This window comes from Oreochromis aureus, linkage group 19, assembly GCF_013358895.1.
Source record: "Oreochromis aureus strain Israel breed Guangdong linkage group 19, ZZ_aureus, whole genome shotgun sequence".
In the NCBI taxonomy this organism is placed as follows: Eukaryota; Metazoa; Chordata; class Actinopteri; order Cichliformes; family Cichlidae; genus Oreochromis; species Oreochromis aureus.
In genome coordinates, this window is record NC_052960.1 from 29,167,002 (window position 1) to 29,183,763 (window position 16,762).

A 16,762-nucleotide genomic window follows, 5' to 3' on the forward strand; every position below is an offset into this window, starting at 1 on the left:
GAAAACCATTAAATGAGAAGTCTGCCCAAACTTTTGACCTGTAGTGTATACATTAATGGACATATTTAATGAAGCCTAGTTCATTGGGATTTGATAATCTATTTACCTTTAGAATAAAATCTGAAGCTCATTTATAAAGAATATCTGATAATTAGTTTTTATCCAGTTAATTACAGTAAAAGTCGAGTATCTCAGAAAGCACTTTCTTTCTGTTCCTTCTGGCCAGGAACGCTGCTACTCTCAAGGCTTCCAGCATGAAGTTCCCTATTTCCCAGCCTATCAACCTACACCTGCAGCTGATTCACTCGTTCTTACATACAAAGGCTGTGATTTGCAGTGTTCTTAGGACTGCCTTAGTTACCACTGAAAGCACTTCCAATCCACATATCAATATTTCAATTGTAATCTTCTTACTTTGTGGTTTTGTAGGACTTTTTTCAACTAGCAATTCCAGTCCAGATTCTGAGTTGTTTTAAATAAAAAACACTTGCAGAGAACTGATAAGTGTGCTTTTGAATCCGCGGTGGCTTTTGCCACACTCATAATCACTGACACAAGGCAAAAGGAAGCCATGCTGTTAACTCAGACTGTGAACCCTGGCACAGCAATCTCACACACAGCTGTGTTGGACCCAGTTCTGTTGTTTATGTACCCATTCACATATGCATGCTTTGGAGTTTTATTTGAAGATCCCTAAGCGTCACAGCTGTGTTCCCTGAACCAGACCACCTGCAACAATTAAAGATGCCTCTGCAGCTTGCTGGCTCAGCAGGGCTCTGATCAACACTACATTATAGAGAGAAGTTGTTTTGCAAGTGGTTGTAAAAGGGGATCTGGTTTCAGCCCCCTACCATGTTTCTCCACATTGTTCCCACTCTCATCACGAGGAGTAAACAGTGGAATAAAATGCAGTAAACTGGTGTTTTTCTTCGTATACTTGAAAACCAGAAGCATTTTTCATCAAACATTACTTCACTTTAATTTTTTTTAAGTTAATTCATGGGGTAGCAATAGGTGTCTATGGCTACTAAAAACTAATGTCTGGTGACCTCATACAACAAATAATAAGGAGGAATGTTCAAACTGAACAACAAAAGATCTGCAGTTTTTGGAAAAGCTGGGTTAGGTGTTTTTGTAATGCGCTTTTTTACTCTACTTAAGCACTCAAATCACAGTGTACCTCATTCACACAAGTGCTTTTTTTCCCATGCTCTAACTAAGTGCTTTCTAACATTCTCACACTCACACTCCGATGGATGTATCAGAGAGCAGCCAGGGATCGAACCACCAACTTTGAGATTACAGACGAGTGCTATCACTAACTCCTTAGCTCAGTAAAACCACAAGAGAAAACTGTACAAAAATAAATAGTCATGTAACACGATGAGTAATGGAAAATGGACTGAGTCTTAACACTTTTCTACTCTCATGGAGGACTCAAAGTACAACATGCCTGATTCACAAAACCTGTTTCTTCTATGCTTAAGTGTTTTCTGTCTACCAGTCACACACCACTGTAGTTGGATAAATGCATCAGAAAGCAACTTTGGGTTGCCCAAGGATATTTGGCATGCAGACTGGGAGCAGCCAGCATTCAAACCATCAACCTTCTGAACTGTGGATGCAATGCTCTAATCACTGAGCTACAGGCATCCCAAGTGCTCTTGGGGACCCCACACGCCACACACAGTTTGTGTTCATGATGGGAATTTGCTTTATTTACATTGTCAAGATCCCTCAGGCTGACTCCTCTATGTCCAGCCAGCTTGCCGTTGTCTGACCAACTCCACACACCTCGAGGTCCTGGCGCACTACTGAAATAAGGAATGGCATGATTAGACAACAACCACCAGCCACATTAAGCAACCTCCCCTGGAACTGCCCCCTGAACTCACTGCACAAACCACCCTGTAGCCAAGCCACTCACCACACCGCACCACCTAAACCCATCACCCAGCTTAGGCCAGGGAGCCATCCAGCTCAGCCTATGTATCTGGCTAATGTATATAACTGGACGATCAGTTGCAGTCTTATGCTAAAATGATGTCAATAATAAGCACGTCCTGCCATTAATTAATTCTTCAATCTTAAATATGATCAACCTATCTCTAATAATTGGCTATGTACCACAGGCCTTCAAGCTGGTAGTTAAACCTTTACTTAAAACCCATCTCTCGACCCAGCTGTCTTAGCTAATTATAGGCCAATCTCCAACCTTCCTTTCATATCAAAAATCCTTGAAAGAGTAGTTATCAAACAGCTAACAGATCATCTGCAGAGGAATGGCTTATTTGAAGAGTTTCAGTCAGGTTTCAGAGCTCATCACAGCACAGAAACAGCTTTAGTGAAGGTTACAAATGATCTTCTTATGGCCTCTGACAGTGGACTCATCTCTGTGCTTGTCCTGCTAGACCTCAGTGCAGCGTTCGATACTGTTGACCATCCATCCATCCATTCGCTTCCGCTTATCCTTTTCAGGGTCGCGGGGGGGCGCTGGAGCCTATCCCAGCTGTCATAGGGCGAGAGGCGGGGTACACCCTGGACAGGTCGCCAGTCTGTCGCAGGGCCAACACACAGGGACAGACAACCATTCACACTCACATTCACTCGCACATTCACACCTAGTGACAATTTCGATTATCCAATTAACCTATCCCCACAAGCTGCATGTCTTTGGACGGTGGGAGGAAGCCGGAGTACCCGGAGGGAACCCACGCAAACACGGGGAGAACATGCAAACTCCACACAGAAAGACCCCGGCCTGATGGTGGAATTGAACTCAGGACCTTCTTGCTGTGCGGCAACAGTGCTAACCACCGTGCCACCGTGCTGCTACTGTTGACCATAATATTTATTTTTTAATATTTACTATTAGCGTGATTAGAGTACGCTGTAGGTATTACAGGTACTGCGCTGCAGTGGTTTGTATCATATCTATCCACTCCAATTTGTTCATGTAAATGGAGAGTCCTCTTCACACGCTGACATTAATTATGGAGTTCCACAGGGTTCGGTGCTAGGACCAATTCTGTTTACATTATACATGCTTCCCCTAGGCAGCATCATCAGAAGACATAGCATAAATTTTCACTGCTATGCAGATGACACGCAGCTCTATCTGTCCATGAAGCCAGGTATCACACACCAATTAGTTAAACTGCAGGAATGTCTTAAAGACATAAAGACCTGGATGGCCGCTAACTTTCTGCTTCTTAATTCAGATCAAACTGAGGTTATTGTACTCGGCCCTGAAAATCTTAGAAATATGGTATCTAACCAGATTCTTACTCTGGATGGCATTACCTTGGCCTCCAGTAACGCTGTGAGGAACCTTGGAGTCATTTTTGACCAGGACATGTCCTTCAATGCACATATTAAACAAATATGTAGGACTGCTTTCTTCCATTTGTGCAGAAATATCCTGCCTCAGAGTGATGCTGAAAAACTAGTTCATGCATTTATTACTTCCAGGCTGGACTACTGTAATTCATTATTATCAGGATGTCCTAAAATTTGCTTGAAAAGCCTTCAGTTAATCCAAAATGCTGCAGCAAGAGTCCTGACAGGGACTAGAAAGAGAGAGCATATTTCTCCTGTTTTGGCTTCCCTTCATTGGCTTCCTGTTAAATCCAGAATTCAAAATCCTGCTCCTCACATACAAGGTCTTAAATAATCAGGCCCCATCTTATCTTAATGACCTTGTAGTACCATATCACCCTATTAGAGCACTTCGCTCTCACACTGCAGGCTTACTTGTTGTTCCTAGAGTATTTAAAAGTAGAATGGGAGGCAGAGCCTTCAGTTTTCAGGCTCCTCTTCTGTGGAACCAGCTTCCAGTTTGGATTCAGGAGACAGACACTATCTCTACTTTTAAGATTAGGCTTCAAACTTTCCTTTTTGCTAAAGCATATAGTTAGGGCTGGACCAGGTGACCCTGAATCCTCCCTTAGTTGGGGCGATCGTGGCTCAATAGTTGGGAGTTCACCTTGTAATCGGAAGGTTACCGGTTCGAGCCCCGGCTCGGACAGTCTCGGTCGTTGTGTCCTTGGGCAAGACACTTCACCCGTTGCCTACTGGTGGTGGTCAGAGGGCCCGGTGGCGCCAGTGTCCGGCAGCGTCGCCTCTGTCAGTGCGCCCCAGGGTGGCTGTGGCTACAACGTAGCTTGCCATCACCTGTGTGTGAATGGGTGAATGACTGGATATGTAAAGTGCTTTGGGGTCCTTAGGGACTAGTAAAGCACTATACAAATACAGGCCATTTACCATTTTAGTTATGCTGCAATAGACGTAGGCTGCCGGGGATTCCCATGATGCACTGAGTATTTCTTCTTCAGTCACCTTTCTCACTCACTATGTGTTAATAGACCTCTCTGCATTGAATCATACCTGTTATTAATCTCTGGCTCTCTTCCACAGCATGTCTTTATCCTGTCTTCCTTCTCTCACCCCAACCAGATAGCCGCCCCTCCCTGAGGTTCTGCTGGAGGTTTCTTCTTGTTAAAAGGGAGTTTTTCTGTTTCTTTGACTGTTGTTGTGATTTGGCATTGTATAAATAAAACTAAAATCAACCGAACTGAAGCAGTACTGCACATCTGTATAATTTGTCCGTTTTCTTCTTGCAGCCCACTGCTGATTTATGATCTCTGACAGATTACCAGATTACTTTTGACAACTTACTTAAACTTAAGTGTCACAACTGGACTGTTTACAGATAATACATGATAATACTTGTTTAAATCTTCAGTTCTACTTTTTAGCCTCTCAGCTTATTGGAGCAATATGTGCCATCGCAATTATTTTGTTTTATTTTAAACAAAGAATCTATGTCGAAAAGTTATACATTAACTGAAGCTAATGCTATAAAGCATATGTTTCCAGTTACAGAGCAGCGGGTTAACAATCGTGCATGTGCAAACCAACAGAAGCAAGCCGCTGGGCCCTCTCGGGATGGACGGGAGATGGACACCCCATCAGAGACAGAGACGACTACAATTTTCTATGAGACTGAAGTAAGCACCGCTTTCAGCGACAGTGGCCACAAGATGGCAGTAATATAAAGACTTAATGTACATATTAATTGACAGATGAGGAGCTTTTTGACAGCGCTGTCTGAGATGAAAGGAGATGACCTTTCTTTGGTACATTTTAACTTATGTCTATTTCTAGATTTGACAGAGCCTTGCTTGTCCTGACGGAACACCACTGTATATAATATTTTCAAATGTTTGTTAATAAGATGTTTGTATGATAATTTTGTCAGCACTGATTTGGTTTTATTCTCTTAATACCATACTGTTTTCCTTTGGAATGGGTTTTCTGATGTCTGTTTTTCCTTTTCTCTTCTTTCTACCTTTTTTTTAAAATGTTGATATTGTATATTGTTTTTAGGTTTCTTTTAAGATCTAATAAGGGACTAAATTTCCTGTTGCACTCTCTGGTGCATTTACAGCAATGTTTTTTCATGTACATTGTCCCTATTCAACAAATAAACTAATTAAACAAAGAATGACAAATGTGCAAATGTACCACTACAGGATGTCAAGTCCTAATGCAACTGTCATGAAATCTGTTTCTGGCAGTTTGGTCTGACGCAGGCACGTGAGTAGACTGGTTGAAGTCATTTTGTAGGGCTCTCGTATTGTTCCTCCTGTTCCTTCTCACACAAAGGAGCAGATACTGGTCCTGCTGTGGAGCTCTGTCTAACTCTCCTCACATAACTGCCTATTTCCTGGAATCGTCTTTACACTCAAATCTGTGCTGGGAGAGATAGCAAATTTTCTTGCAACCACAGAAATAGACTATTTGTGCAACCTGAATAGGGAGAACATACCACACACGCTAGGGACAAAGGCGCTAGCAAAAAGTAAAACTAGAGAAAAATCAAGTCAGATCAGAAGCAATAAGGAAAGAGTCTGTGGTCTGTGGCCTCCATGTACAAATCTATGCTCTTTTTGAGGTTGTCTTACTGTTGTTCTCCATTACACCTTGTCCATATGCTACAAAGTGAGTTCAAAATAAGATGGATATCTTTGTTTTCTTGAAAAGATTAATAAACTCTAACCCATCTGCAATCAGTGTCTAACGGTCTCAAAGCAAGAAAAGAATAAGTGTAAAAACAGAATTTAAATCTAGGCTTAGACTGTGTGCAAAGCTGATGTAAAGTCACCATGCTTATAGAAAAATAACATTGTGTGCACCTGAAAAGGAAAAAAATCAAGGAAAATATTTTATATTTGTTAGTGATGGTTATCACAGAAACACAAAAGCATTAGAAATCACTGACAAACCCTTTTAATATGTGTGCACTGAGGTCTGAGGGATCTTCCAGGAACTGTGAGCCTGGGAACTGATTGGTCAATAGGTGCCGACTTCATAGCTATTCATTTCTAATCTAGAACTTAACTTGCTCTGGAGCAAGTTACTTTAACAGTGAAAAACCCCACAGTTAATGCTGACATTAATAGGACTTTTCTACCCTACTGCAGCACTCAAAGCACTTCATATATCTCATTCACCCACTCATACAAACAGCCTTTTTCTATCATTCACACACATTCATATTACATCGGTGAGCAACTTATGGTAGTTGCCCGATACTTTGCAGACTAGAGCAGCCAGCAGCCTTCCAATTAGTGGCTGTAGCTCTACCTCTTGAGCTACAGCCAGCCTGAAAATGTACATGTGTTTGGGAATGCACACCAGGGCACCTGCATGCAGTGGTAATTCTCCACAAATCAAAAGCAGCTTTAACCACAAATACTTCCACAATGAGTCAACAGTGTTTTGGTCCCCGTAAACAACCTCCCTGTATTGTTTCATATAATCATGAAATTACACATTTGTATAGACCCCCTGGCTATGACTCAACACAAGTGTTAAAATACATGAAATATAGTGCCATAAGACCATTACATCCATTTAAAAAATAAAAGGAATAATCAAGATGACAGACCATGACAACAAGAGAAAGATAGCTCTAATTTCATTGTGTTGTGTCTTTCTACTTTTCTCCAACCATCTCCTTTTGTTTGAGCCCAACACCAACTAGGACCCCAAACAACACAAAAGCCTGAATTAATAAAACGTTATTGATGCCAATGGCTACATTAAGCCAGCTAAATTTTTGAAAATCTCTTTTCAAAAACAAAGTCTTTCCAGCTCTAAAAGGACACCGCAGATTGTTTTTACATACTCATACAGTGGTTAATCTACTTTATTTCTGAAAATAGGAAGTTTGTTATTTATCTATCCATGACATATAACCATTTCTTATAAAATACTATGCCAAGATATTCACCTTCATGCAAATTTCAGTTTTTCCTTTGTCATAAATCCACATTTATGGTTTCTTTTGTAAAAGCATTTGCCACCAGGTGGCAGATTTTGTTCACTGGAAGTTTGACTACACTTTTAATTTAATTATCTATGAAATGTGTTATGCACACTCCACATAGTTGTGCCGATGGTGCACCCAGATACTAACGTAAAACACACTTACAGGAACTGTTCAATGATCGATATATACTATCAATGTTCTTTACCTGCTGTGTTGTATATGGGCATGCTTGTGTGACGTGCCTAGGTGTCGGAGGCTGCGCTGCAATAAAGAGGCAGTTGGAATAAGCGTCTCAACATAACAACTACACCACCACAGCGCGCCCCCTGTTCAGCTCAGCCTCGTCACTGAAGTCACACTGGAGGAAAACAGGAGCACGGAGGCACATGCGACCATACCAGTGACGCATCCACACCGATAAAAGAAGGCTGCATAAGGTTGTGACGCAAGGACAGCTTTTTACAACTTTTTATTTTATTGGTAAGTCTTTGTTTCATGTTGTTGTTTTAATTAAACATAAAAACGGTAATGCCGATCCAGATACTGAATGGAAAAAAAGTTTTAAATTCAGTTTTTTAAATTAAAGATTAAATTAGGCTACAGTTATTGCAAACAGTGTTTAAAATGACGTGTCATTGCTCATTTTGTTTTTCAATAATTATTTCGAGTCATCTAAGTTGCCATTGTCATTATTCCCCATTTAAAAAAAACTTATTTTTGCATTAAATATAGCCTAATTTATAACAAATATTTAAATATTTTTAAATTAATACGAAATAGATAAAGAGACAGTTTGCTCTTAAAAACTTACAGTTGTTGTGGTGCCCTAAAAACAGTTGTTTCCCCTTGCGTGAAACTTCAGTCATGCAATTTGTTATACCTTTGCCTAGCCCAATTAAATAAATCTTAATTTGAATAAAATATGTACATATATACATTGAGACTCCCAAGTTTATTTTTAATTCTGTAATTAGTGCAGTTTGTTTTTATTGATTATCTTTGCCTGTAGATAAAGAAGTAATGAAGGAAGTGCACAGATAAAATTTCAGTAAACATTAGCACAGAATTACACAAAGAAAAAGGAAACAAACTGAACCTGAAATGGGTACATTCTCAGGGCTATGATGGCAACTAACTAATAAGTGATACTGCTCACCTGGGTCAGGAAATGTACAGTATATGCGTTGCATAATTGGTCTGTGCAAAGAGTGATAGCCAAAACAGTATGGGTTTTTTTCATCGACAGTTTTGGTCCTGAAGATTATCCACAAATTGACTTTAGAGCCTAAACATTGTCTAAATAATGGAGCAAATACAGCATCACTGTGAGAAATGACTGTTCTGAGGTCTGCATACGCTGTGCAAACACAGTACAAGCAGAGAGGGCCTGAAAATCTAGGTTACATATTAGTTTCCAGACCAAGGATAACAGGTCTCAGATATTTCACTGAGGTAAAAGTAAAAATATTGGGTTTGTAGTCTACACTGCATTGTAAAAATAAACCAGTTTCTTTACTTAAATTAACACGTTTTTATAGCTTCAGTGCTTCAGTTTTGGACGATGTCACTCACATTTGGAATAGAAAGTTTAATATTTTGCATAGTTTGTAAGAAATATACTTTATACATTTTACGCTGCCGGATTTAAAATCAATGAGCTTCATAACATTACTATTAGTAAAAGAACGAGGAAGTTTCACAGCAGTTAGTATTAGTATTAGTTTGTGAAATAATCATCATTTTTTGTAAGTTTTTCACAATATATGTATGTTTCTTTATTCTACTAGTTATTCTGTCTCTTTTCTTTGACGTGTGTAATACTACTAACTAGTTATTCTTCTTAAAGAAGGTAAATGTGAAAATCCAATGTTCACAACAGAGACCCCTGAGGAGCTGAATCAGGCTTGCGGGTGTTTAGATTGGAATCTTGTGATATGCAGACAGCAAGGGTTAAAGGTGTGGAAAGGCTTAGCAGCATAGCATGTATCTTCACTAATTACCTCCTATGTAAAAATCAATTACTTCTGCTACATGATCAGAAAGGAGCAGACCCCAGGGGGCTGTTTGAGCTTCACTGGTCCTCACTGCAACTACCTGGATGAGTAGCTTCAGGTTTGCAGTAAGGGTTTCTATATTTTTATTTAAACATATTTATCTGTCAAGTTTGCATTTAGCTTCTTTAATATAATTTGCACAACTGCTATTTCCAACAACTGAACTGAAGGGCCTGTAATTCTAAACTATAAAACTAACTATGCAGATTCAAAAAGTTCATTCTAGATATATAATGAAATGAGAAAGTTGTTTGGCTTCTTACAAATGATCCTTCATGCATATTTCTAAAACAAATGTGTTGTCCTTATTATAGTCAGATTCTATTTTTCTCCAAATAACAAGAGATCAAATATATTTCCCACAAACCCTTGATTGTCCTCATTTGTGATACATTGCTCTAGCATTAATATGTGAGAAATAAGCATTCAAAGAACATAATGATAACTGTTAATGTTGAACTTAATAAAACTAATAATAATAATAATAATAATAATAATAATAATAATAATAATAATAATAATAATAATAATAAAATACTGCCTATTATATGCTTCCTGGGAAAAATAACAAACAAACAAAAAGTACATCAGTGTAGACCTCTGATTCATAAAATATATTAGGGATGTGGACTGAAAAGTTTCTTGAGTTCATTCAGATTTAAGTTTTCTTATTCCTTAACCTGCTTTTGTCAAGCATCAAGTGAGAAATGACTCAATTGTGATGCACACAGTTGAGACGACAACACAAGGAAAATAGAAATATTAACTTTAAATCTCTTGACTTTAAAATTTTCAAGATTTTAAACATTAATTTTGGATGATATAGTATATTGTACAATGTAAATGTTGTTGTTGAATGAAAAGCTTGAATGGTTAAACATCAAAAATGTTCATGGGTATTGTTACAAATGAAGTAAGCAGCATTTTGATGTTGTTGACCAATGTGTTAATGATTTTTAACCACTAATAACAGCTGATTAACTTTGTATGTATCAAAATAATATGTTTTGGCATGTTTCATTTTCGGAATTAAATATTTTGTTTGAAACATTGTATATTTATGGTAGTAACTGTAATTGTAACTACTACAGTTACTGTAGCTAGACAAAACTTATAGTAAAGGAAAAAATATACAAACTATACATATTTGTAAAAATTCAAATCTAAGTGAAAGGCACTTGAGTAAAAGAGCCTTATTTAAACAAGCAGTTTGAGACGAAGAGGTGAGGAGTAGTTTGTGGGCTTTGTTCATTCAGACAATGGGACGTGAAGTTCCAATGGCTTGTGTCCATCAGCGTCTGCCTCAGACAAAGATGCATTATTGTCTATTGTTATTCCAGCTGATCAAACCTGATTTAATAGCTCACAGGTATTTCTCTGGTTGAATGCTGTCATTCTGTTTCCTTGCCCTCAACAGCCCCAGGCATGTACCTGGGAAGGTAACAAGAAACACCCAACCACATGTGCACAGAGCTTGTGTGTGTGTGTGTGTGTGTGTGTGTGTGTGTGTGTGTGTGTGTCTGTGGTTTTATAATCAACTTTTGTTATTATTTTACTTTTTTTCTGTGATGTTTTTGGTTAACAACATTTGGGCCAGTAATTTATGCTCTTTGCATTACATTCAAGTACAATATTTGTTTTAATCATTTCTTATTATTAATAGATTTTTTTTAAATGAATTTAATAAATAAATGTTTATAAAGAAACAATTGTAGCTCAGTTGAAGTTTGATATTTTCATCAGCTAATATTTTTTGTCTCAATTAGAAAGCCTGCTGGATTTGATTTAGCAGACATGGGGAGCAAGACTCTGCCAGCACCAGTTCCTCTCCACCCATCACTTCAGTTGGCCAACTGTTCCTTCATCCAGAGTTCAACAGGTCTTCAGCTGCCTGCAGATCATTTTCACAGCATCTACAGCTTTAGCGCCCTGCATGCCGTCCACCTTCACCAGTGGACCCTGGGGTACCCCGCTTTTGCCCTGCCCCGCTGCACCATCTCTAAGCTGCCTTCCCAGATTTCCTGTATGGCATCCATCCCCATTTTCCCTCACCTTCTGCCACCTAAGCAAGACTCAGCAGGGTTGCTACAGACCTTCAAAAACAAGCCTCGCTTTGACTTTGCCAACCTGGCAGCAGCAGCAACCAAAGAGGATCAGTTAGAGGTGGAGGACCTGAGCATGACAGTGAGTGCTAGTGCTTCTGCAGCGCAGGCATCATCTCCACACCTGACCGCAGCCAGCCTGGGATGCATGCTTGATGTTAACAAACTTACTTCACCAGAGCGCAAGTCTAGTCGAGGCCGACTGCCTTCAAAGACCAAGAAAGAATTTGTGTGCAAGTTCTGTGCCCGACATTTTACCAAATCCTACAACCTTTTGATCCACGAGAGGACACACACAGATGAGAGGCCATATACATGTGATATCTGTCACAAGGCCTTCAGGAGACAGGACCACCTCAGGGACCACAGGTGAGATGCTGGTTTATCCAACTTTATCAAAACAGTTCAACACAATGGAATTAGTTTCCACTCAAATTTTGTTCACATTAACATAAATCCCAGTTTTTCTATTCGTAAAGTTAATGCAAAAGGTAAGGAAGTTTGTGTTTGGTTAATTATTTCTTTGTTGTAACATGTAACATGTTTCTTGGCAATAAATCGTATACCACTGGAAAACCAAGTGATTTCCCTTTAAATGGGGACACATTTATAAGGAAAATGCATTTGTGGGTTTGTGGGTAGCTCATTCTGCTACCCAGAGAGCCAGCTGCCATAGGCAGAATCTGAACTCATCACTGAATATAATGTACCTCCACATGTTCAGGTTCTAGGTTCCTGATGTTGCCGACACCATGGTGAAGAGTTCTCATAGCAGGCCTCTTGGCGGCCCTGTGTTACAGGAGATGGACTGTGTGTTTTCTAGGGAGAGAGCCGTTGCCCATATTGACTGCAAATCTGTAGAAGGCTACCTATGGTTCCTAAGTGCTGAGAAAACTGTCTTATTGTGGTATTTACTTCTTGAGATTCCCACTTAGTGGGCGTCTTCCACATGAAGTTCCACATGAAGTCTCCTTTATGTGGAACTTGGCCTAGGCTGCCTTTGGATGGTACTAGGCTTCACTCCAAATAATGCTGCCATGTGGTTTTGCGGAACATTAGCTTCAAGTTGTCCTATATCACACCAATGGCACCTGATTGTCAGCACCTGGTACCAGAAGAGTCAGAAGCAGAAAAAGCTGTTTGGCACCGGCAGTGAAGAACTGGCAAATAAAAAGGTTTTACAACGGTATAAAATTTAAGCATTGTTACAACAAAGAAATAATAGACCAAACACAAATTTCCATAACTATTTGTGCTAAGTTTCGTATTTCCACTGCCACTATGCAGAAAACATGCTAAAAAAAATCCTAACAATCAGTGTCTGGATGAACAAAAACATCTCATATGTACACAATTCTTAGTCTTCTAACTAAGGTTTGTGAGTGTGTTCGTGCACAGTAGTCAGTGAATGTCATTCAATTCTGTGTATTTCATTACATTAGAAATACATCAGACAACTTCACAAAAGCTGCTGAAAGTCCTTTTAAGCAGATAAGCTATAAGCCTAAAATGAAAAAGTCAGATTGTAATAATGGCACTTTTAATGAGTACACAGGTTCCAGACATCTTGTTAATCACTTGAAGACTGTCTGTAAGCTAAGCCAGTGTGTTTTCTCTTGCTGGGTAATAATAGAAGGATGATAAAACCAGACAATTATTCCCTTTTAAATAATGATCTGAAATTTGACACAATTTCTGCTAAACACTAACTTGCTGGAGTGTTGTGTTCCCCTCTGCAGGTACATCCATTCTAAAGAAAAGCCATTTAAATGTCAGGAGTGCGGAAAGGGCTTCTGTCAGTCCAGGACTCTGGCCGTCCACAAAACATTACACATGCAGATCAAGGAACTGAAGCCAGCCAAGATCAAGTGATTCACTCAACAGGGACCAGGGCACTGAACGAAGACCGAAGAAAACATGAGTAAAAAACAAAACAAAACAAAAAAAACCCCAAGACTTTAATCTCAGAACTTAAGATAATGTTTAAGAAAGAAACATTTCACCAACTATTTCTTACAGAACTGAAGGTGTAGTGGATAAATGTATACTTACTTATCAAGCCTGAATTGGAAGAGAAACCAGTGGATATGTAGAAACAAATTTATCTCCCAGTAAATATCACACTCCCATGCTATTTTTTTACAGAAATATTATATCAAAACATATTTTTGCACTTTAACCTGATTATTTACATATATCTCTTGATGTCTTAAATTTATTTTCAAAATGAACAATCATTTTAAATAAACATTTTAGTGTAAACTGATGGCCACGTGTACAAGTTTGTGTGAACTTAAATAATATTCTATTCGTTAAGAAGTTAGTTAAGATGGTCATGAGAAGATACATTTAGATCAATCCACCATGTTTTGAAACTCACAACATTGAAAATGACAGTAATGAGTAATGAGAGGTCTCATTTACACTGTATATTATTATTAAAAGTGAATAAATGCACAAAACTCAAAAATAGTGTTTACTTAAAGATAATCTGTTTGATGAAAGAATTTATCCACCTGCAAACATCGCTTCCATTACAGAGTCCATCTGGAAATTTGAACATGTAGATAAGCTTCATCTTCTGCCCAACATGGAAGTCATTGTCACTTTGCCTTGAGGTTCGGGAATGAATCCTGAGTAAACAGCTTTCTTGGATGCTGGAGGTGCTTCATCTGGGAACTTCATTGTCCTACTGAAGACTTAAATATTCACATGACGATTGATTTTGTAATCATACCATCAAATCTGTCTTGGACATGGGAGAAAAGATCCGACTGCCAACTAATCCCCACCTAGTGGTGAACTGGATCACGTCACAGAAGGAAGCTACTAGTTAATAGCACTAATTACTAGAAGCCCAGTGTACCCAAATGTAGATGCCATAGCATTCTGAAAGAAGCTGCAGACACTGAGTCAGAGTGGACCATATTCTGTGCATTTACTATTGAGGAAGCTGTTGTGGCCTCAACAATAGAGGGGGTTGCAGCTGGAAGGTCATTGGTGCTAGCGTTGGTGGTAATTCCTGGACCAGATGGTGGACACCAGATCCTGAAGGAGGATACTTGTTGAGCTTGGTTAATCTGCAGGTTTCCAGAGGCAGCTGGCAGGCCAAGTGGGAGTTTGGTGAGACCATCTAACAAGACATTCAGTTAAGACCTTTGCACACCAGATGCGTAAAATCTATGCAAATATTTTGTGTGTTAAAAATATTTTTCATCTCTCCTACTTTGAATGCAATCTTTCAGACTAACGATGTAATTTTGCTGGTGGAATTTGCAACATTTTTTTGAACCAAGCTCGTGTTTTTGGATCCGGATAACGAGTTCTGACCAATCAGCCACTGCTTTTGGCAACAAGTGTGCTTGTAGCTTAAAACACACACTGGTGTTGAATACACAGTGATATGGAAATAATAAAATAATACTATTTTACCTCAGACAGACTGCTACACACTGCTCCAGGTCAATAAGCTCTCTGAAATTATTTCTCTGCCTCCTCAGATGTTGTGCCAACTCTGTCAACAGGAGCTCGAACTGCACCCCTGCAGTGTTGGGGAGTAACGGAATACATGTACCACCGTTACGTATTCAGAATACAAAATATGAGTAACTGTATTCCGTTACAGTTACCGTTTAAAAAGGTGGTATTCAGAATACAGTTACTTTGTTGAAATAAATGGAATACACGGCGGTACTTCCCTGTTTCATATTGTCGCGGGTCAGGACTGTTTGGGTTTGTTTGACAGCTACGTTCTGTTGTTCCAGGCGGCAGCGTTACGGTTGCCATGGTTACAGGGTGACGCGCTCTCTCTGCGTGTTTCCTGGGTGAGAGCGCTTTTTGTTGTTGTTGTTGTGCTAAGCTAAAAGGCAGAATGCTACAGGCATAGCTCTAAAGCATGTAGCCTGATGGGCAGTGTAGTCCGTGCTGCAGGGAGAATGGACTACCATACCCGTTATGTGTCTGTGAGCGAGGGAGGAGAGAAAGGAAAAGTCCGAGCTGTCACGGAGCAAAAACGGAGCTGGAAGCATGTAAATATAATAATAACCACAGCAGCCAAGAAGAGTGCCTGACGAGCCCATTTGTAAGTAAGCTATTAAGACTCAACTGTACACTGTGTTCGTGTTTTCCTCCGGAAAAATAAGTTCCGTTGGAGAAGCCTTTCAACGCCTCTCTCTGTCTCCCGCAAGCAAAGTTGACCCAGACAACAAAGTAAAGCTATTTTTCGGCTACCAGCCCGACACGGAACCCACCGTATTAGCCAGAGGTCCCTTTACTACGTTTTGGAGCCGCGGACCTTCAGTAACAGTAATAAATCACAGCAATAGGACATTCATGTAGTTGTAAACAGCATGATAATATATTAAGTCTGTGAAGGTTCTCAGTCATCCAGGTCATCGTAGTCAAAGGAGTTTGCAAAGAAAAGCGTCGTTTCAAGCAACTTAAAGAAGATAATATATTAAGTATTCCAAAGTATTCAGAATACGTTACTCTCATTGAGTAACGTAACGGAATACGTTACAGAATACATTTTGGGGCATGTATTCAGTATTCTGTAGTGGAATACATTTTAAAAGTAACCTTCCCAACACTGCACCCCTGAAATATATACGAGCATGGTAGTGACACAGCTTCAACTCCTAGAAACCATGAAATTCTCCCTTGTGCTGCAGGAATAGATGGGTGAATGGATGAACCCAGAATCTCAGTTTCTTTGTCTTCTTGTTTAGAAAAATCAGGACCAGCTCATCATCACTTGATGTTGACGTCATTATTTTCAATGTGCATTTTTAGGACAAAATTTCCACAAAAATACAACGTGTTGAGCACATAAGTACAATACACAAGACGTCTGCAGAATCTGGAGCTGGGGGGAAGACGTGTCCATTACTAGAGGTGAGGTCACTGATGTAGTTAAACAAGTCCTCAGTTTTTGGGTCCCTGGGCATGGATGAGATTCACCACAAATTCCTTAAGGCTGTCCAAGTTGAAATGTCTCTAAGACATTGCATGAATGTTTGGGATGGGGTCTCTCCATGTCAGACTGAGATGCTGGTTCCCTTTTTAAGAAGGTGGATCAGAGGATGTACTTCATCTACAGGGAAATCACACTTCTCAGCATTTCCAGAAAAGTCTATGGAGGAGACCCAAGGAGAGGAGATTCTGTCCATTAGTCAAATCTCAGGTTCAGGTTGATTTTCCTCCTGTTTATGGCAACAATAATAAACCCCAACAATCAGACAATCCCCTATTTGCAAGAACTCGGTGACTGT

At 39.5% G+C, this 16,762-nt stretch overlaps 1 protein-coding gene across 1 annotated transcript; it reads left to right on the top strand.

Moving 5' to 3' along the window:
* The first annotated feature begins 7,644 nt into the window (after positions 1-7,644).
* Positions 7,645-13,870, top strand: osr1 (odd-skipped related transcription factor 1). Its single transcript, XM_031752545.2, has 3 exons — positions 7,645-7,816; positions 11,157-11,861; positions 13,232-13,870. The coding sequence occupies exons 2-3, from the start codon at positions 11,185-11,187 to the stop codon at positions 13,362-13,364; spliced, it is 810 nt and encodes a 269-aa protein (XP_031608405.1). The 5' UTR covers positions 7,645-7,816; positions 11,157-11,184; the 3' UTR covers positions 13,365-13,870.
* Positions 13,871-16,762: the final 2,892 nt, after the last annotated feature.

Bases quoted from the DNA above. Each gene is read 5' to 3' on its own strand.
- osr1 (XM_031752545.2), top strand. From the start codon at position 11,185: ATGGGGAGCAAGACTCTGCCAGCACCAGTTCCTCTCCACCCATCACTT. The intron at 11,862-13,231 runs GTGAGATGCTGG...TCCCCTCTGCAG, and splicing joins GACCACCTCAGGGACCACAG to GTACATCCATTCTAAAGAAA.